The 22,500-nt window shown below is 52.1% G+C and overlaps 1 protein-coding gene across 1 annotated transcript in view; it reads right to left on the reverse strand.

Moving 5' to 3' along the window:
- epha7 (eph receptor A7) overlaps positions 1–8,523 on the reverse strand; it is an 11,665-nt gene extending 3,142 nt beyond the window's left edge. Inside the window, exons 1-4 of the mRNA XM_079754191.1 lie at positions 8,368–8,523; positions 5,848–5,912; positions 4,269–4,938; positions 3,811–3,920 (exon numbers count right to left, since the gene is read on the reverse strand). Coding sequence (XP_079610317.1) covers positions 3,811–3,920; positions 4,269–4,938; positions 5,848–5,912; positions 8,368–8,476 — 954 coding nt within the window. The 5' untranslated portion in view covers positions 8,477–8,523. The remainder of the gene's footprint in view (positions 1–3,810; positions 3,921–4,268; positions 4,939–5,847; positions 5,913–8,367) is intronic.
- Positions 8,524–22,500: the final 13,977 nt, after the last annotated feature.

A 22,500-nucleotide genomic window follows, 5' to 3' on the forward strand; every position in this document is an offset into this window, starting at 1 on the left:
CCCTCTAAGAGGTAAATCAATATTTTATTACATAACGCGGCCCGTCCCTGGGCCGGGGAGTGAGACCCAGAGATTGCTGCGTGCGAGCAGCAGACACGCTCTTTAGGCGGACATTTCTATTGCAACCCCCCCCCCCCCCCCGTTCGCTCCGCCCACGCACACACCAGGCAGCGCGCACACATCCACGCGCAGAAAAACTGTTAAAACCAGTGATCTGTATTTAAACTTTCTCCAAAGATCCGGAGCCTGGATATTGATGGATTGATTGACTGATCGACTGATTGATGGCTGGGTCTCAGAAGGGTGATCAATCTTCACCCAAAGTGCCAACTGTCATCTGAATGTCAGCAGAGTCCCGGACACACGACACACAGCCTGTTGAGACCGCCCCCCCCGAGAGGCCCCGCCCCCCCGAGAGGCACCGCCCCCCGAGAGGCCCCGCCCCCCTGAGACGCCCCGTCCCCCTGAGAGGCACCGCCCTCCTGAGAGGCACCGCCCCCCCGAGACGCCCCGCCCCCCCGAGAGGCCCCCCCCCCTGAGAGGCCCCGCCCCCCCGAGAGGCCCCGCCCCCCTGAGGGGCTCATCAGGCGGCCGATGTCCAGCGGAGCTCCGCCTCCATCTGCCCGACCCGGCGCTGCAGTCAGCTGACTGCTGGTCTGAATCCACCGCTGATCCATCAGCCCACTAAACCCCGGCACACTGGCCGCCCGGCTTCCTGCCCTGCCTTCAGATGCTAAGTGGATGTACTTCCTGGGGCCCCGCAGCGGGCTGCGGTGGCCCCAGGGCCACGGCCCTGTCGCGGTCAGACCCCAAACAGCTTGGGGACGCCTCTTCAAGGGCCCGGCCATCCATCACTCCCAGACCGGCTCCCGTCGCCGGATCCCTGTCGGCCAAGACGGATGACAACGCCACGCATACAGGATGCTGTTCATCTCCCCCCCCCCCCACACACACACACACACACACACCAGTCCCCCCCTACACAACACACACACACACACACACACCAGTCCCCCCCAACACAACACACACACACACACACACACACACACACACACACACCAGTCCCCCCACACACACACACACACACACACACACACCAGTCCCCCCCTACACAACACACACACACACACACACACACCAGTCCCCCCCTACACAACACACACACACACACACTCACACACCAGTCCCCCCACCGCCCAACACACACACACACACACACACACACACACACACACACACACACACACACACACACACACCAGTCCCCCCCTACACACACACACACACACACACACCAGTCCCCCCACCGCCCAACACACACACACACACACACCAGTCCACCCCCACACACACACACACCAGTCCCCCCCTACACAACACACACACACACACACACCAGTCCCCCCACCGCCCAACACACACACACACACAAACACACACACACACACGCAGGCACACACGCACGTCCCCCCCGAACACAAACACATTTAGCCCCTCGTTAGCAGGCCCTGATAGCAGGGAGATAACGGGGCCCAGATAGGGGCCCCGCTCCGGGGAGGGGTTCAACAGTCAGACTCTTCTTGTTTAGACGCCGCAGTGATGCGATGGGTCAGAAGTGGACCACATCCACCCCGGGAACCGGCCTGATCAGAGGGGGCCCCTGTGCCTCCACAAGGGGCCCCTCTCCCCGGATGGCCCCGGGAGCCACAGAGGGCCCCCGCCATCGCTCCTCAGCCCATCTCAGCAGAGCCGCGCTGGGCCGAGCCATTGACCGGCCCTTGTAGGGGTCCCCCTTTCTTAAACTGGAGGGGGGGGGAGAGTGACATCTACAGCGGGGGACGCCCTCACAAAGGGGGAGACAAGCTGGCCTGTCTCTGGGGTGATGAATGAGGAGCACAACACTGGGGGCTGTGCTATCTACAGAGGGCGGCTCTCAGATGACAGCTCCCTCCCCCCACCCAACGCTGCGAGTGTTTTAAAGTAGAGAGGTACTAACTGTCGACGTTGTCCGACCCGTCGTCCGCGCGGTACGCTGGATAGACTTTATGAAGCCCTTTCACGGGCTTTTACGATACCATCATGTTTTTACAGCACTGTAGTAAAATAACATTTTATTATTACAGGAACGCCAGAGGGTTCGTAAACGGAATCGTAAACAAATGACGTCGCACGGGATCCATCTCCGGACGGTTCTCAATCTTAATGTGACACTCATGGAGACGGGGTGCGTTGGACACAGCGTCGCGCACATCGTTAGGGGAGTTCATTAAGTGAAGTTAGTGGAGTGATCACCGCCATCAGACATGGGCTAGCTCCCCACCTGGACTAATCTGCACAATCGTAAAAAAGAGATTTCATGTTCCTGATGTGTTGCAAGAACAACACGAATATCTTTACATATACACAGTACACTCTTACGTATTTTATTATGTTTTATTGCGTAGTTTTAGGATTAGTACTTGTCTTTATCTGTTGTGCATTTTATTGTTTACCTTAGTGTTAGGAAATGTCTTTATCTGGTGTGCACTTTATCTCTTTCACTGTGGGATAGTGAGAGGCTGGTTTTCACTCCCTTTGTCCGGTACATGGACAGACGCTCTCGTCTGGCTCAGACTAACCGGACCTTAATGGCCGTTCCTGGCTCACCTCCGAGCAGACAAAACTCATAAAGCCAGAGTCTGAAATGTGATCCTAATGCAGCCGGAGACCCTCTGACCTGTCACACTTTACAGGAACTGCTTTTCAATTCTTCCTACGAGAAGATCAACAATAGAAATACACTAAATTATTCATTCAGTCATCTATCTATCTTTCTCCATATATATCTATATACATATTTAGTATTTACTGATATGGCCGACTAGCTGTACTCTAGGACTTTAAAATCAGGCTATCGATAATAAGAGAAACATTAACACTACTATTGACCATTCATAAACTCATCGAAAAACCACGAGCCGACTCCAGCTTTGGCTGGAGGAGCAGAGGAGCCAGGAGGAGGTGAACACCACGGTGCGGCTCCCAGTCTACTGGAGGAGCCAGGAGGAGGTGAACACCACGGTGCGGCTCCCAGTCTACTGGAGGAGCCAGGAGGAGGTGAACACCACGGTGCGGCTCCCAGTCTACTGGAGGAGCCAGGAGGAGGTGAACACCACGGTGCGGCTCCCAGTCTACTGGAGGAGCCGAAGGGGGTGAACACAGTTTGTCCCACCAGCTCCGTGGCCGAGGTAGTGTTGTCAGGCGTTAAAGTTGGACGTGTAATATATTCCACATTCCTCCCCTCTGCTCTAATAGAAGCCAGCGGCCCCGGAGCCACTCTGCCAAGGAGCCTCTGGGCCCCGCGACGTTCCTCCACTTATTGCCGCCCCATTCCCTCTAAGCTGCTCAGCCCGGAGAAAAGAGGGGTTTGGGCTGACAAACAGGGACCACTTAAGGCTCATGACCCCCGCACGCACGCACACACACGCACACACACGCACGCACACGCACAAACACGCGCGCACACACACGCACGCACACGCGCACACACACACACCTTGTTTAATCCCCCCGCTGATTTTTATCTTTGGAGCCACTCGGCCCCTGAAATAAATCCTGGTCCCTTTAGAGGACGGCGGCTTCGTGTGTAATTACACCACGTTGTAGAACGCCGTAAAATAATAGTAAATAAAAACCACACACACACACACACCCACCCACCCACCCACACACACACACACACACTCGAGCGTGTAATTACACGTCCAGTTAGCCGTCTGATGAAGGGCCCTCGGTCCAGAGACCGTTGCTTGGGGCCCGTCAGGGTGCCTTGCAGGGGGAGAGTAAGATGCAGGGGGCCTGGTTGGAGGGGCTCCGGCCCGGGTGGGGGCCCTGGTTGTGCTGGCTGGAGGCCAGGCGGACGCGCGACGGGGTGGGCGCTGGGAGGTCTTATTATTTCACTCCAGAGTCAACAGGCCCCCCCCGCCGGCGGCCAGACCGGACGCCGCTCCACGGCGTGGGGCAGCCAGCTCCGCGTTCAGCTCTGTCTCAAACACTGGCTGATCCTCCCTGGCTCCGGGCCCCCCCCGCTAACAGAACCCGCCCCCCAACACCCCCCGGCCCCCGACTCTGTACTGTCAAACCGACTGCTCTGTCAGACGTGAACAAACAGAACAAACGCGGCCAATACTTTTTTTTCTAATTCCTAACAGGATATGGTCGTCGCCCTCACACGGCGGCAGAGCGGCGGCGAGCACGGAGGAACAAAGAAGGCAGGAAACACTCACGTTCACACGCGTCCCCCTTCTGATGGAACCCCGCCTTGCAGATACATTTCCCGATGGGCACCAGCCACTCGCCCTCCGCGCTGCAATGCATCTTGGGGGAGTTCTCCGCCTCCTCCTCGGCGTCGCTCACGCACGCGCCTTCCACCTCCACCAGGGAGGAGAACTCGGAGCCCGTCACCGTGTCCGGGAAGGTGGCCAGGTTCTCGATGATGGACCAGCACTTCTTGTAGTACACCTTGACGGAGACCAGCGCGATGCAGGCGCCCACGTCCTGGAAGGCCAGGTAGAAGCCGCGGCGCGCCAGCGGCCCGATGATGCGCACCTCCGTGTTGAGCTTCATCTTGCGCTCGCCGAGGTCGCCCTGCGTGAAGCTCTCGTCGGCCGCGATGGTGTCGATCTTGACGTACTGGCTCTCGCGCAGGCCCCGGCCCGTCTCCGAGTCCGTCTCGTGGTAGTACAGGTTAAAGGTCTCCTTGCAGGTGCCCACCACCCCCGGCAGGCTGTTACAATCCCTCAAGGTGAACTTGAGCTCCACAAAAATCCTCTGGGCGTGGCCCTTCTCCACCCAGTTAGTCCTCAGCCAGTTGTTCTGGTTGGCCTCCATCACCTGACACACCTGGTAGGTCCTGATGGGCGTGTAGTTCTCATCCAGACCACTGATCTCCTCCCACTGCAGGCAGACACACGCGTTAATGAGCCACCTGAACCAGCACAGTGTTAACCAGAACCAGCTCAGTTTTACCAGAACCAGTACAGGGTTAACCAGAACCAGCTTAGTGTTAACCAGAACCAGTTCAGTGTTATAATACAGCAAAGGCACGAGTAAATAACCAGAACCGGTATAGGGTTATAATACAGAACCGGTTCTGTGTCATAACACAGCTGAGTTAGCGTTGATAACCTGAATCAGTACAGTGTTAACCAGAACCAGTACAGCGTTATAATACCAGTACAGTGCTGTACTGGTATTAGTGCTGGGACATTGGAGAGAATGTACGAGTCACACTAAAATACACTAGAATACTACAAAAATACTAACAAGACTAACATACTTCATTGTATCGTTATCGAAAAGACCAGAGAATTAGCAAAACCTCCCTAATGAACTAACTAAATATATTGCAATATGTGTGTGTCTCTACACATGGAACGCCGTAATACATTGGGTCATAATAATTAAATGCACGTTATTGTCGACAATACTGGAAAATGTGTAAAAAATATAAACAGCTTTTATTGGAAAATGTCAATAAAAGCTGTGTTACATAAATTTCTAAAATTGCCTCATCATTGGGGCTGGTTTCTACCTTCTCTAGGGTGTGTATTTCTACTTTTAGGTTGTGTTTCTACCTTCTCTAGGGTGTGTATTTCTACCTTCTCTAGGGTGTGTGTTTCTACCTTCTCTAGGTTGTGTTATACCTTCTCTAGGTTGTGTGGTTCTACCTTCTCTAGGTTGTGTGGTTCTACCTTCTCTAGGTTGTGTTATACCTTCTCTAGGGTGTGTGTTTCTACCTCCTCTAGGGTCTATGTGTCTCAGAGGGAGAGGAGGAGAGGGTCAGAGCGCGACCCAGGAACCTACCCCATTTGGCGGGTAGGAGATCCACTCCAGGTCCGTCTGTTGCGCCTTGGAGTCCAAGAGAACCACTATGGGACCAGGACACAGGGCTTTAGAACAGAACCACTACGGTACCAGGACACAGGGCTTTAGAACAGAACCACTATGGTACCAGGACACAGGGCTTTAGAACAGAACCACTACAGTACAGGACACAGGGCTTTAGAACAGAACCACTATGGTACCAGGACACAGGGGTTTAGAACAGAACCACTATGGGACCAGGACACAGGGCTTTAGAACAGAACCACTACGGTACCAGGACACAGGGGTTTAGAACAGAACCACTATGGGACCAGGACACAGGGCTTTAGAACAGAACCACTACGGTACAGGACACAGGGCTTTAGAACAGAACCACTATGGTACCAGGACACAGGGCTTTAGAACAGAACCACTACGGTACAGGACACAGGGCTTTAGAACAGAACCACTATGGTACCAGGACACAGGGCTTTAGAACAGAACCACTACGGTACCAGGACACAGGGCTTTAGAACAGAACCACTACGGTACCAGGACACAGGGCTTTAGAACAGAACCACTATGGTACCAGGACACAGGCGGGTACAGCTCATAGTTTATATTATTACATTTGATATGAAGCGCACTCATTATTCAGATTTAATAATCACAAAAGAGCTTCTTCAGGGCGCTGGACTCGGACATTATCTTATAAATATATAATTTATGGGTTATGGTTATGGGTTGACCCTAACAATTGTTAGTTCTTGGCACTTCTGTGAACATCCTTACTGTACCGACAGCGATATATTGTATCTCTTCTTCTGACAAATATACGTTATAGTAAATGGCTTTGGATTAAAGCGTGGGCTCAATGCCCTAAATGTAAATGTATATTTTATATAAATGATAAGCATAAACGGCGATAGGATGTCTGGGGGGAATACCGGATTAATGCCAATCGATTAAATTAAACATAATCCAGATATTTTAAATAACAATACGTCAAAGATATGGAATTTAGTAGCCTAATTTAGGTTTAGAGCGTAAGTTTGAGCACTTTCTCTATATTTCTCGATAAAAACACAACCTGTCGTCCACCTAGCCGAGGTTGGGCCTAAACTATATTATATTGAAATAACATTTCACGCTATAAAATCCTCGTCATTTGCAATCCATTGTAATGATCTGTAGCTAAATTAATCCAAACTAAGAGGGAGGCTGGTTTTTATTTGAGTTCTGCTTGGAAGAGACTTTTGGGGCCAGAGCAGGGCGCAGAGACCCCCGGCAGCAGAGCCCTGTCCCCGGCCGGCAGTAGAGCCCTGTCCCCGGCCGTAGAGCCCTCTCCCCGGCCGGCAGCAGAACCCTGTCCCCGGCCGGCAATAGAGCCCTCTCCCCGGCCGGCAGCAGAGCCCTGTCCCCGGCCGTACAGCCCTCTCCCCGGCCGGCAGCAGAGCCCTGTCCCCGGCAGCAAAGCCCTGTCCCCGGCCGTAGAGCCCTCTCCCCGGCCGGCAGCAGAGCCCTGTCCCCGGCCGGCAATAGAGCCCTCTCCCCGGCCACGGAGCCCTCTCCCCGGCCGGCAGCAGAACCCCCTGCCCGGGAGACGACGTGTGGGCATCGAGATAATCCTCAATCTCCAAACCTCTCCGTTTTACAACAGCAGACGTTATTATGGTCCGTTTTCTATTTTAGAAACCTGCCGGGATCCACCAGCCGACATGACGGCGTCCTGCAGTCATTCCACCGCTTTATGGAACATCAATCAATAACGCGTTTCATTCAACAAGCCGGTGATTGACAGTCCGCGGGACGAAGCGCCTGTTTGGTCCTTTTAACGCAGAGCTGGAAATAGGGAAGTCCTCTAGTTCGGAGCGTTGGATCACCGCTTTTAAAAGCAACTTCACCCGTGTGTTGGCAATGCGCACGGAGAGCTGGAACACACACACACACACACACACACACACACACACACACACACACACACACACACACACACACACACACACACACACACACACACACACACACACACACACACACACACACACACACACACACACACACACGGCTCCGTGCCGATCGATCGGTGGTCGTACAGTTGGTGGCTCCCCGTTAAAAGTCTCGAGGACAGGCGCGTTAAATCCAGAGCTCGTTCTGAGCCTTAAATCAAACTAAAAGCGACTCGACGTCTTTCAGAAGATCCGTGTCGCGACTCGTCTCCGTGTCGCGTCTCCTCTTATCGTCTCTCGTCTCCTCTCCGTGTCGCGTCTCCTCTCCGTGCGTAAAGACCCGCAGGTCCCCCGGCGCGCGGTCCGTCCCGCTGGCTCGTCTTCCTCGCGTTCATCGCGGAACTTTCCGACTAAATTCCCGGTTAATTAACGGAGGTTCAGACCACGTCGTGGACCCGAACCGGTCCGGGTCCCGCTGGCCTCAGCCCCCCCTCACACCGAGGCTTCGTCGGACGGGGTTCGGTGAACCGCGGGGATGACGGAGACGGGAGAACCAAAGTTGTGAACTTACCTTCCTTGGCGTCGTGCGGCGCCCCACGGGAGACAAGAGCCCCCAGCACGAGGCCCAGCACGGTCCAGCCCCACGCGCTCCGGGTCCGCGCGCTCGACGCGGCCGCCATGCTCTCGGTTCAGGTGCGTTTCTGTAGCCGTTGTCGCTTCCCTCCGCTTCGCGTGCTTCCCATTGATGACACCAGAGCAGCTCTATGTTCGAGTCCACTCTGCGCGCTCTCAAATAGAGGAGGCTGCTGGGGGCGGAGCCTAGGCCACGAGCCACGTCAGTCAAGGTGAGTGACAGCACGCCCATCCACCCGTGTGCCGGGGCGCGCGCGTCATCAGCACCGTGGGCCAATGAGCGCGCCGCCTGGCCACGTGACCTCTCGGATCAAACGTTCAGGAGAAGAACCGGAGAAAACACTCACGCGCTTGGCGGCGGGCATGGGCGCACGCACACGCACACATACAGACACACACACAAACACCAAAGTACGTGATTCGTAACATTGATCAAATGTACATTGTTTTATATATAATTTTATACCCTGACGGTGACGTCGAATATGGTAATCCTAACCAATAGAAAACTACCAAAGGGACGAGAACGAGAGAAAGAACAATTAAGTGTTTTTATTTCAATTAGATGTTGTATAAATTTAAATAATCCTAATAACAGTTATAATATTAATCATAATAATAATTGTAATTGTTAAAAATAATTAGAATTGTTACTATTATTATTTAAACTGACTAAAGCTCAAATCAAATAATAATAATAGATACAACTTTTGTTTCATTTTCTCTGCATTTTTTTACTGTTGCTTAAAAAATCTTATTTAGAACCCCCCCCCCCCCCCACACACACACACACACACACACACCTACACACACACACACACACACACACACACACACACACACACACACACACACACACACACACACACACACACACACACAGATTCACCTCCAAATCAAATATACTCTTTAGAACCACACACACACAGACACACAGACACACAAACACACACACGCACGCACGCAAGTACACACACACACACACACGCACACACACACACACACACACACACACACACACAAACCTTCAGCTCAAAAATAAAAATAAAAGTGGAATTTATCTAAGTCATGGATTTCAATGAGCAATCCATGGATTTGTTCCCGCTTTTTTAAACAGCTTCGTAAAACAGAACACAATCAGTACACCCGAGGAACATTCCAGAAACCCAGCAGGTTCTCAGAATCACAGAGAGTTGGAGAACCCCTGAACCTCCAAGAACCCCCACATAAGAGGGTTTGGAAACAGACACAGAACCCCCACATAAATGGGTTTGGGACACAGACCCAGAACCCCAACATAAGGGGGTTTGGACACAGACCCAGAACCCCAACATAAGGGGGTTTGGGACACAGACCCAGAACCCCCACATAAGAGGGACTGGGAGGGGGGTTTGGGGGGGTTCTGGGGGTCCCCTCAGCGGTTTGTCGGGGTTCACCTGGGCGGTGATTAACCAGGAAGTGCAGAGCCGGTCGTCTGTCGTTCCTCAGCACTCCTGGTGGCTCCTAATTCATTTCCATTACCTTCACAACCACCAAAAGTAGCAGCAATTACGGCGCGCAAATACTGATTAATTAGGTGTTGGTGCAGATGGGAGGCTGGCGTCCCAAGGACTCCCCTCAAGGTTTATTTACCTCTGATTGGCCGCTTTCTGTTTGTTTGGCTGTTCTATTATGCAAATGGAGTCCAATCCGCTTTGTCCTTGATGGACGAGCATGTCCCGCCTATATCCCGCTGCACGCTGCTTCTAATGTACGCCGTTAAAGTCACTGATACTACCGCTAGTCCTACCACTGGTCCTACTGGTCTAGTCCTACTGGTCTAGTCCTACCGCTAGTCCTACTGGTCTAGTCCTACTGGTCTAGTCCTACCGCTAGTCCTACTGGTCTAGTCCTACTGGTCTAGTTCTACCGCTAGTCCTACTGGTCTAGTCCTACTGGTCTAGTTCTACCGCTAGTCCTACTGGTCTAGTCCTACCACTAGTCCTACTGGTCTAGTCCTACTGGTCTAGTCCTACCGCTAGTCCTACTGGTCTAGTCCTACTCGTCTTGTCCTACCACTAGTCCTACTGGTCTAGTCCTACCAATAGTCCTACCGCTAGTTCTACTGGTCTAGTCCTACTGGTCTAGTCCTACCACTAGTCCTACTGGTCTAGTCCTACTGGTCTAGTCCTACTGGTCTAGTCCTACCACTAGTCCTACTGGTCTAGTCCTACTGGTCTAGTCCTACTGGTCTAGTCCTACCACTAGTCCTACTGGTCTAGTCCTACCACTAGTCCGACCACTAGTCCTACTGGTCTAGCCCTACTGGTCTAGTCCTACAACTAGTCCTACTGGTCTTGCTCGGTTATGGGGGAGGGTTCAGCTCTGATGATTTCGGGGGTAAACCACACAACCGGGGATCCGGCATTCCGGATCAGGAATATTCGGAACATTAACCATCAGTATCTCTCCTCTATGTTGGCCTTCCTCCCCTCGGCGATGCGACGCCCTGTTTCCAGATGGACCAGAAGGTGCTGCCTGACATGAGGGACGAGATGGAAAACCCGGAGAGAGGAGTCTGGAGGTGGAAGGGTCAAGAGGAGGAACACGAGGAGCGGATCCTGTGGAGGAGGAGCGGGGACAGTGTGTCGCCGAACTTCGCCGTTCAGAATTGTGGTTTTTGTTCCCTTCTCCTTTTCTTCTTCTTCTCCTTCTTCTTACATAAATCACCACATTAAAACCCTTGTTGCCATAGTATCCTCTAGTTAACCCCTCTTCTGAAGCCCTGCCAGTGGTTAGTCGTTGTTGAGCAAGTGACATCCATGGCGAAAGACATTATGCTCAACATGCTAAGTAATGAAGCCTGTGTCATCTCCTTTCTCTTCGGCAAATTAATTAATTATCTGGGAAGAAAAGCAGGCAGGATGTCACATGTAGCGAGCTGTCGCTCGTCAGCGCTCAGCCATGACCGTCTTTATGCTAGCAGTGCGTTGTGTTGCAGACGAGCTAGACAATTAGCGCTACTTTAAGATGACAGCGTTTGCATGGCAGTCCTTTGGACCAATCACAGCGCTGAGGAAACCGCCAATGACCTCTCTGAGCTGATAATAACCTCCCGGTGTTATTATCAAGCACCCGAGGAGAAGTGTAATCCAGAGTGAGAGAAGGACCGACGTGTACGGAGGCGCCGGCGTCCATGTTCCACTCCAGGTGTGATTATAGTCATTATGAGCCGCTCCAACTCTACCCGCTGGTGACATCACATGTGGGAGCGCCCCCGAAGCTGTTTGACGGCCGGCCGAAAGGACAGACAGCCACTTTGCTACCCTGCCCTTGCTAGCACGCTAGCTTCCTAGCTACGACACAGCTCGCAGCGCTACACTGTATCCAAGCTATGAGTTAATGGTCCCATTCAGTATAGCAGTACCTCGTACAGACCAGTGGGACCAGCCCAGGAGGACCAGACTACTGGGACCAGACCAGGAGGACCAGACCAGTGGGACCAGATCAGGAGGACCAGACTACTGGGAACCGACCAGTGGCTGGCCGGACCGGTGGGACCACACCAGTGAAGGTTGGAAGATTGGATATTTGAGACTCACTAGAAGAGGGGGACACAGGAGAAGGTCCGAGACAATTTAGTGAAACACCCAGAAGGACAGCAGGGCCCCCATCACCTGTCTGCTGTCAGGGGCCAGTGTACAGAACACAACACACACACACACACACACACACACACACACAAACACACACACACACGCACACACAGAAGTCTGCAAGTGTAGGGATTCCAGCGCATGTAAGAATAAACCGGCATTGACATGAGAAGTACTCACAAGGGGTCGTAAACACACACACACACACTCACACTGATATGAACACACACACATACAGGGTTATGTTATTTGCACGGCATGATTCTAAATCCACCCACTACAACATCTTCATCAGCATCTCCTCAGAGAGAGAGAGAGAGCGAGAGAGAGAGAGCGAGAGAGAGAGAGAGAGCGAGAGAGAGAGAGAGAGAGAGAGAGAGAGAGAGAGAGAGAGAGAGAGAGACGAGAGAGAAATACAGAGCGGGTCGGTCAGCCAGCTGCACATGAGTAATGAATAATTCTGAGTATAGATCCATACTGTCTCACTCACCCTGTTGGAAGTGTGTGTGTGTGTGTGTGTGTGTGTGTGTGTGTGTGTGTCAGAGGGACCCAGATAGAGAGACAATGTGTCAGGGCCAGAGAGAGGGATAATCCCCCCCCTCCCCTCCTCTTCCACCAGCCAAACCCCCCCGCCCCCTGAACCCTTCCCGGTCTCAACCAGCCAGTTGATCTGGGCATCCCGACACGAAGGGGGGGGGGGGGGGGGGAACTCTGGACGACCCGACGGAAACCGACTGATCGCCGAGTGAGCCAGAGGAGCTAGGACAGAGGAGCTAGGACAGAGGAGCTAGGCTTGACTCCAGAGCTGTCATGGCGCCCCAGAGGTCTCCTGCCACGCGGCGGCGGTCCAGCCCTTCTTTTTATAGCCGGGGTAATGTAGTCCAACTCAGACCGTCCCACAGGAAATACACAAAGTGTTGCGGTGAAAAATATATAAAAACGCGGGTCTGTTGTCGTGCGGCCGTCGGAATCTATTAGCACCTGTCATCACGTCGCTGGTACCGTCCGCTTCCTCTCCGTCGCCACGGAGACGGCGTTTAAAATGCAAATCAGCAACGGGAGAGTTGTCGTAAGGGGCAGGAGGAGGTGGAGGAGGAAGAGGTGGAGGAGGAAGAGGAGGAGGAGGAAGAGGAGGAGGAGGAAGAGGTGGAGGAGGTGGAGGTGGAGGAAGTGGTGGAGGTGGAGGAGGAGGAGGAGGTGGAGGTGGAGGTGGATGTGGAGGAGGAGGCTCCAATACCGTGAGGGTCGTGATCATGCAGATTGTTCTGTCCGACGCCACTGGGGTACTGTCGGAGAGTCCAGAGGTCACCGCGCTTCAATCAGTGGATTCAAAGATATTCCAACACACCTCCTCTGTGTTTCCTGAGGCTTGGGTCTGGTTTCTCTCTACGGTGGATAGGTTGGAGGTTGGGTCGAGCAAGGCGAGGAGCGGAGGAGCGCGGAGTAAAGCCGTGGGCTGGTCTGAACTGCAGACACAACATAGCTGATGGAGTCTGCCTCTGATCCTGCTCTCGGTTACGAAGGAGTGTCCCACGATGAATGCGCTCCCATTGGAGGGAACAGAGCTCCCTGGCAGGCTCATTAATTCAAGATGGATACAGCGGGGTTCAATTGGAATGAAAAACTACGAAACAAATGGATTCTTCCGATGCAAATGAAAACGTTGAATTTATATATCCCTCGCCCACACCAGATAAAATGAATCGAGAATGACTTTTGTGATTGCTTTGTTATTAAAGCTCCAAGCTCTTTGAACCAGACGCCCCCAACCCCTATCAGCTCGTGGTGCCCGGTATCTCCATGAGTCCACAGCGACCTGTTGGGCTGGTTCCTCCCAGGGGGCCGACCTGGGTCCACAGGGACCGTTGCTATCCAGGGTGTGGACCTCTCAGGGTTCTCTCAGGGTTCTTTGGTTCTCCCAGGGTTCTTTGGTTCTCTCAGGGTTCTCTGGTTCTCTCAGGGTTCTCGCAGGGTTCTCTGGTTCTCTCAGGGTTCTATGGTTCTCTCAGGGTTCTATGGTTCTCTCAGGGTTCTCTGGCTCTCTCAGGGTTCTCTCAGGGTTCTCTCAGGGTTCTTTGGTTCTCCCAGGGTTCTTTGGTTCTCTCAGGGTTCTCTGGTTCTCTCAGGGTTCTCGCAGGGTTCTCTGGTTCTCTCAGGGTTCTCTGGTTCTCTCAGGGTTCTATGGTTCTCTCAGGGTTCTCTGGCTCTCTCAGGGTTCTCTCAGGATTGTCTCAGGGTTCTCTCAGGGTTCTCTCTCAGGGATCTCTGGTTCTCTCAGGGTTCTCTCTCAGGGCTGCTGATCAGTAAACACCACCAGGTTCTTCCTCTGTGGCCGTCTCTTATGACAGCTTCACTTCCTGGATCAAAGGTCGTTTGGGGCGTGTCCACGAGGTTGCCCAAATCGATGTTGACAAATGAGAAAACCCAGACATGCACTTCTATAAGAACCACGTGCGCACTTTCCCCCCAGACCATAACGACGGGATCCGATTGGATGTCGGCGCTGTAATTGTGCTTTGTTTGTTTATCAAAGGATGATTAAAATAGCTTCCAAGGTCGCTCTGCTTTGACCCCACAAGCTTGCAATTTAGATTTAGCAGGGACAGAAATCAGTGTTTGAAGGCCCCATGGTGGTCATGACGACGACCCCGGAGGTAAAGAACCAGCGCTCTGTTTAACCCCGGCTCTACAGAGAGGAACAACCCAACCCTCATCTTTATTAATATGTGTTGGCAGTTCATCACGCCATGACCGCTTTTCGTGTCCTACATTACTCGCTGTTAGCTCACTCGCTGATAGCATGTAAGTGCTACTCCTAAATCTGCTGAATTTAGCGATTGTGCATTATTCAGCAGCTCATTCAGCTATAAATCTAATTTTACGGACTGAAATAGGATTTGGGTGTGGAGACGCTGTCAGTGTGTTCGTTCAGTGGCTCTCAGGTATGAGGGGTTTTTGGGATGTGTGTATATCAACCGCCCAGATCCAAACGGAGCAACAGTGTCACCTTACTGAAGCGTGTCCCATAAATTAGCATCCCCAACGAGAGAAGGCGGCGGCAGTGCTAGCCAGGGCTAGCGCGGGCGGCTATAGAGTTTCCACCGGCTGAAAGACTAGACGGAGGCCCAGAGAATGTGCCAGATAGATGGACACGGTGGGTTATATATGATGTTTCTACAGCTGGCGAGGCTTTGCTCTCACGCTGACAGCACTGTGAAGGCGGGGGTCATGCTAGCTAGCTAGTTATCACCTTATCAGAAGATAGACTAGTAGCTAGATAAAAAGGGACCTCCCGGTAAACAGAAGGGAATAAATGATGACGTATTGTCCATAGACGTTTTATCTCATCTCTGTTGAATGTAGTTGAATGTAATCTATCAATGTTAATCTGTATCTAACCTAATGTGATGAACATATGCCGCTGAACAACCCACACACACAAGCACACACACACACTAACACACGTAGCGCTAACTCTCCTCTCCTCTCTCCCCGTGCGCCCAGACTCCCCCTGGCTCCTCCTTCCCCCCCCCCCCCGCTGGGAAGACAAACGGGATTATGTCCGATTTACAGAGACGGCGTCAAACCCTCTTCATCTGCTGATTGGCTCGCTGGGTGAGAGAGCTAAACGTTGAGCAGGCCTTTGGTGCAGCGGTATGACACACAGACACACACACACACACACCAAGACACGCAAACACACACACACACACACACACACACCGAGACACGCAAACAAACACATACACACATCGAGCATGCAAACACACACACACACACACATCGAAGCATGCAAACACACACACACACACACACACACACACACACACACACACACACACATCAAAGCATGCAAAAACACACACACACACACACACACACACACACACACACACACACAGACACACACATCGAAGCATGCAAACATACACACACCGAAGCATGCATACACAAACGCACACACAAAATACTCACATGCAAACAAACACACCCAAATATTGGCAGACCTTTATTTACACACAGAACCACGAGTCTGGACCTGCTCCTCCATGTCAACACATCTCCATGTTGTGGGAGGCAGGGGGGGCAGGGGGAGAAAGTATATTATCACTAGAGGTGTACACACACACACACACACACACACACACTACTGTGTAGAAGTCTTAGAACACAGTCCTCTGACAAGAGGCCCCACCCTCAGCTAACAGACTACAGTCCTCAGTATAACTGTAGCCCCCTAACCCCTACCTGCTCCTTAATGACCTGTCTCTGTACTGTCTAACCCCTACCTGCTCCTTAATGACCTGTCTCTGTACTGTCTAACCCCTACCTGCTCCTTAATGACCTGTCTCTGTACTGTCTAACCCCTACCTGCTCCTTAATGACCTGTCTCTGTACTGTCTAACCCCTACCTGCTCCTTAATGACCTGTCTCTGTACTGTCTAACCCCTACCTGCTCCTTAATGACCTGTCTCTGTACTGTCTAACCACTACCTGTTCCTTAATGACCTGTCTGTACTGTCTAACCCCTACCTGCTCCTTAACGACCTGTCTGTACTGTCTAACCCCTACCTGCTCCTTAACGACCTGTCTCTGTACTGTCTAACCCCTACCTGCTCCTTAATGACCTGTCTGTACTGTCTAACCTCTACCTGCTCCTTAATGAACTGTCTGTAGTATCTGACCCCTACCTGCTCCTTAACGACCTGTCTCTCTACTGTCTAACCCCTGCCTGCTCCTTAATGACCTGTCTCTACTGTCTAACCCCTACCTGCTCCTCAATGACCTGTCTCTCTACTGAATGTTTCTTCTTTCTTGGATTCAAAACAGGATTTATTTTTCGATATGACTCTTCGGTAACAAAGGCTGGAGGCTGAAGAACACATGTTGGAGCAGGGCTGTGAACAGAGCAACACACAAGCTCAGAACACACCCTACTGCAGGGAGCGGTCACTGGTTCAGCTCAAACCAAAACCCTCCTGTTCCCATTGAGAGAGAGAGAGAGAGAGAGAGGTGAGTTTAACCCCCATCTGCTCCTTAAAGACCTGTATCTGAACACACTCTATAACCCCTACCTGCTCTTTAAAGACCTGTATCTGATTACACCGTGGGTTGCTTTAGATAAAGGGTCTGCTAAAGCAACAGAAAAGGTTAATTCCGATTCACAAACAAACAAAACAGAAGACGGCCGTGGTTGTCCAGCCTGGGCCGAATCTCCTTCATCGATTCATAACCACAAGGAGATTTCAATCATACAATCATCTTAAGCCAGAAAGCAATAAAACATCACAATGTTATTTGTGATTTGAGGAGATAGATGTGAATAAGCCAGACATGGAACAGAGATGGTCCTCAGATAAGAGGTGTACGAACACCGTGAGAACAGCCATCATCCTGGGACGGGACGCACAGCACAATGCTATCAGATAATTGAATCGGGGAAAAAAACAATTGTTGCTCCACACATCGTCTTAAACGTGCGCCTGAACATGTGAAATGGAGGCTGCCACTCGTCAGCACAAAGGGCGGGAAGAGACGGGAGCACGGCCGCATCCAGGATTATCCGGCATCATAAAGACTCCATTATCCCGTCCTCCTCTCCCAGGAGCTCTGCTTATTAACGGCCGGCACTATAACAAAGGAAGCGTGGAGAATGCGCTTTATGCGTTAAGTGCGCAGTAAAATTATATTTGCCGTTAAATTGAAAGCCTGAGACCCTGGTGACACGCCAGCGCAGACGGAGACGGGAAGACAGCCCTCACTTCAGGGGTCTTATCGACTCTGCGGCGCAAGGCCTCCTAATCTTCATCCTCCTCCTCCTCCTCCTTCTCATCTTTCTCTTCATTCTCCTCCTCCTTCTCTTCCTCCTCCTTTACCTCCTCTTCCTCCTCCTCTTCCTCCTCTTCCTCCTCCTCCTCTTCCTCATCCTCCTCCTTATCATCCTCTTCCTCCTCTTCCTCCTCCTCCTCCTCCTCTTCCTCCTCCTCTTCCTCCTCTTCCTCCTTCTCTTCCTCCTCCTCATCCTCCTCCTTCTCTTCCTCCTCCTCCTCCTCCTCCTCCTCCTTATCATCTTCCTCCTCCTCCTCCTCCTCCTACTCTTCGTCCTATTGCCTCTCCTTCTTCTTGCGGACGTATCTCGCCCATGGATGAATGCACTTGGTGTCAGGGCTGACAGGAAGTAGGGGGGATGCTCTGTAGCAGTGATGAGGTGCTACAGAAGCTCCCGGTCACAATCCCTTCACGTGCACATTAAATAGAAGAGAGAGACAGAGCGAGAGAGAGAGAGAGAGAGAGAGAGAGAGAGAGAGAGAGGGAGAAGGAGAGAAAGAGAGGGAGAAGGAGAGAAAGAGAGGGAGAAGGAGAGAAGGAGAGAGAGCGAGAGAGAGAGAGAGAGAGGAAAGCAAGAGAGGGGTAGAGATAAGGAGGGTGAGATAATGAGGAAGAGATAGAGGGGGAGAGGGAGAGAAACAGAGAGAGAGAGACAGATAGAGAGACAGGGGGGAGGGAGGGGGAGAGGGCTGTTGGGAGTCCTCCTGATGGCTGGCTGCTCAGTTCCTCCATCGCGCCCCCCCCCCCCCCCCCCCCCCCCCCCCCCGTACCACGCCCCTCCCGGGATCCCAACACACTCCGCATCAGGAAGTAGGCTCTCCCGGAGGCGCCCATGCTCGCTGTTATTCCCGGGAACGTGGGGGTGTTCCCGGAGAAGGGAGGAGGGCGGGGGTTTGGCACCTGGAGGCCGAGAGACACGGCCGAGTGGGCCCGTGTCTCCAGACACTCATCCCCCCCCCCCCCCCCGCGTGCTGAGAACACGGCTCCTTAGGAGATCGGTATGCAGGTCCAACTGCCCCCACCCCACATCCTGTCTGCCGGTGGAACAGAGACGTGTCCCCGACTCAGACCTCCAACCACTTCTCCTCCTCCACCTCCTCCACCTGCTCCTCCTGACTGCTGAGACACTAATTCACACTTAAATCTGCCTACCTGCCCCTCTAACCCTCTCTAACTCTAACCCTCTCTCTCTAACCATCTAACCCTGACTCTCTCTCTCTAACCCTCTCTCTCTCTCTAACCCTCTCTCTAACCCTCTCTCCCTCTTTAACCCTCTCTCTAACCCTCGCTCTAACTCTAACCCTCTCTAACCCTCTCTCTCTATCCCTCTCTCTCTCTCTCGAACCCTCTCTCTCTAACCCTCTCTCTAACCCTCTAACCCTCTCTAACCCTCTCTCTCTAACCCTTGCTCTAACTCTAACCCTACCTAACCCTCTCTCTTACCCTCTAACCCTCTCTAACCCTAACCCTCTCTCTAACCTCACTCATAGGAAACACTCACTTATCAACAAACACCATAAACACTGCTCTCTAGGCAGTGAGTCAACACACTGCAACGTCTTTAGGTTCAGTCCTTTGGACCGCTCTTATCTGGAGGATCATCTCTCCCCCGCTGTCAGCTGCTCATCCATCTCCACATGCCTTTGAGGAGCAGCTAGGGTTTAGACAGTACAGAGAAAGGTCATTAAGGAGCAGCTAGGGGTTAGACAGTACAGAGACAGGTCATTAAGGAGCAGTAAGGGTTGGACAATACAGAGACAGGTCATGAAGGGGAAGGTAGGGAAAAGACAGTACCAGGGATGGACTGAGACAACATTTTGGTCCATGTACAGCATATTAGAAATTGCATGTGCCTAGAAAGGTAAATCAAGGGTGAAAAGGTTCCAAAAGGTGCAAGATTAAAGCATTTTAATGGAATGAAAAAAGTGGCGAGGTAGAAATAGTCATATCCAACAGCATACAACAAAGATGTCACATTGTATGCCCCTCGATGCTGCTTCACAGAAATCAGAAATCAAACTTTTTCAACGTTTGCAATGACCAATGAGAAAAATATCTCTGTCTTTCTCTGGCCAGGTATATACTGAGGGGCTGTGGGACATATCAGAGTGATAAGTCAAACCGTTGAGGAGAAAAAGGACGACACACACACAGACAATGCATCTTAAAAAACCCAACTAACTAACTAACTTCAGGAAGTAAGCGACCCGGCCGTGTGTCAGCCTGTATCAGATTTGACAGGTCGCGGAGCAGTCTAAGTTGGGAGGGGCCGTTCGGCCGCTCACCTTGTCCCCATACACTGTGTTCAAAGTTATCCCCCCTCTAAATGGACAGTAGTACATCTGCCCCGTTTTACCGCCAGGCAAGAGCTCCGTTTCCCGCAGTTTGTAAATATCCAGCAGGCCAGCCCAAGCCATAGCTTACTATACTTTTTTATTTTCTATTTTTTTTAATTAGTTATTATTATCTTAAATTTAAAAATGACCACCGGCCGGCTCGGCCTGAAATCGCCCAAACCTCCCGATGGCCAGTCCGCCCCTGGACAGTACAGAGGGTGAGGTACCTAGGTACCTATCGGCTCCACGTTCAAACAGACCTTCCCTCCCTGCCTCCTTCTCACTCTGCTTTCATTTAATTCAGTTTAAACTTTACGGTTCCAGGGGTGAACATCAGGCTTTCTGGTTCCGCGTGCCAATCATTCCACATTAACCAAGAACAACCGAGGGAGGGAGGCAGGTCGCACTGACACGCTGCACAATGTTGGAGTTTAAGAGCTGTTACAGCACACATTCGCACACACACACTGTCACATGCACTCTCAACTATGCACAAGCACAGACCCACAAAGACCCCCTGCATTGATACGCACTAGCTGCAGATATCGGAGGACCGGCTCTGACATCACGGCCGGCGGGATCTCCTCTCTACCTCGGGTGGAACTCATCCCCGTTTGTGTCCTCACATGTGATCGGACGGCATCATTTCCTGTCGCATTCCATTCCGTTTGGGGGGGGGGGGGGAGGTTTCGGGTACTTTCAGTGTTGACCAACTGCCAGCATCCAGCAAACCTTTCCTTAAAGCTAGAACACGCGGAGTGTAAAGGATATCCGAGTGTGTTTACACGGCCTGACTTTGCTTCAGTGCCTGAACCGCAACACATGACGCAGGGTGTGATGTTTTGACATTCTTCTCTCAGCCAATGGAGGCCCTGCAATAGAATAAAGACAGTAGAAGGAAAGGAAGGGAGACGTCCGTGAGCCGTGAGCAGAGGCAGGACTCCCAGGGGTGGAAGGAGGCTCTTAGACGGAGAAGGTCGACCATGAGGAGGCTTGAGGCGTGCCAGGCCGCTCCGAGCCGTTGTACTTTTCTTTTACGGATTAGACTGTGAGTTCGGAATACTCTCCGACACGATACACATCTGTGGGTCTGAGCACCGTAACGGGCAGCGTAAAGGAACCAAATGGCCCTGTGATATGTCATCCTGCTCCTCGATCTCTATCTCTATTAGAGATGAAATATAAACTGCCAGAAATATGTTTCAACTCAAGCCCCAACAATTTGATTTGGATCGCTGGCCCCGACTCAGGAAGGCTGGATCCAGCGTGACCTAAGGACTCGGCTAACATTCCAGTAGAACTCTTTAAATCAACCGCTGAAGAGGGCAGGCCCGGGCTGTGTCCATGTGTCCAGTGCTACGTTCTGCCAAAGATAACGTGTTTATTATCAGTTGAAAGGCACCGTGCCAATCTACATAATCCTGCCATTGTGTTGCACGAGTCCTAGCTTAGCGCAACGTGAAAAACAGGCATAATTACAATTTACTATTCAGCTGCAATAATCATCTTTTCCTGTATGTGCTGATTCGGGATTTTACAGACGTGTTTTTGGAGTTAATCGTTGCTTTTGGAATCGGCGAGACAACACGGTTCTGGGAATGTGAGTTCTAGTTGAGGTTCATCCCCAACACACACCCACAAGTCCCTACACACCCGCGAACATCTCAGTCGTCTGCACTGGTCTCCTTTGACCCGGCAGTGAAGTAAAGGACTCCGCGCTCCAGGCAGTGGGACCAAACCACACGCAGAAACCCTGTAGGAGTCTCCCCTCCCCTCTGATTGATGGCTCGTTCGTTATCCCCTTGACAACCGTCAGCGCTGGAACGCCGTCGTACACCGTATCGATCTTCACGCTCCTGAAGTGTCCTGGGAGACCAGCTCACTGTCTGTTCAGGGGGATGCCATGCAGAGGACTGGTGGAGAGTCTGCTCTACATCCCCATGGTAACAGCCTCTAGGTACAGATGATTGCGCTACATCACCATGGTGACACCCTCTAGGTAGAGATGGCTGCTCTACATCACCATGGTAACAGCCTCTAGGTAGAGATGGCTGCTCTACATCACCATGGTAACAGCCTCTTGGTACAGATGACAGCTCCACATCACCATGGTAACAGCCTCTAGGTACAGATGATTGCTCCACATCACCATGGTAACAGCCTCTAGGTAGAGATGGCTGCTCTACATCACCATGGGAACAGCCTCTTGGTACAGATGACAGCTCCACATCACAATGTTAACAGCCTCTAGGTACAGATGATTGCTCCACA

Source organism: Pollachius pollachius, assembly GCF_949987615.1.
Source record: "Pollachius pollachius genome assembly, chromosome: 16".
In the NCBI taxonomy this organism is placed as follows: domain Eukaryota; kingdom Metazoa; phylum Chordata; class Actinopteri; order Gadiformes; family Gadidae; genus Pollachius; species Pollachius pollachius.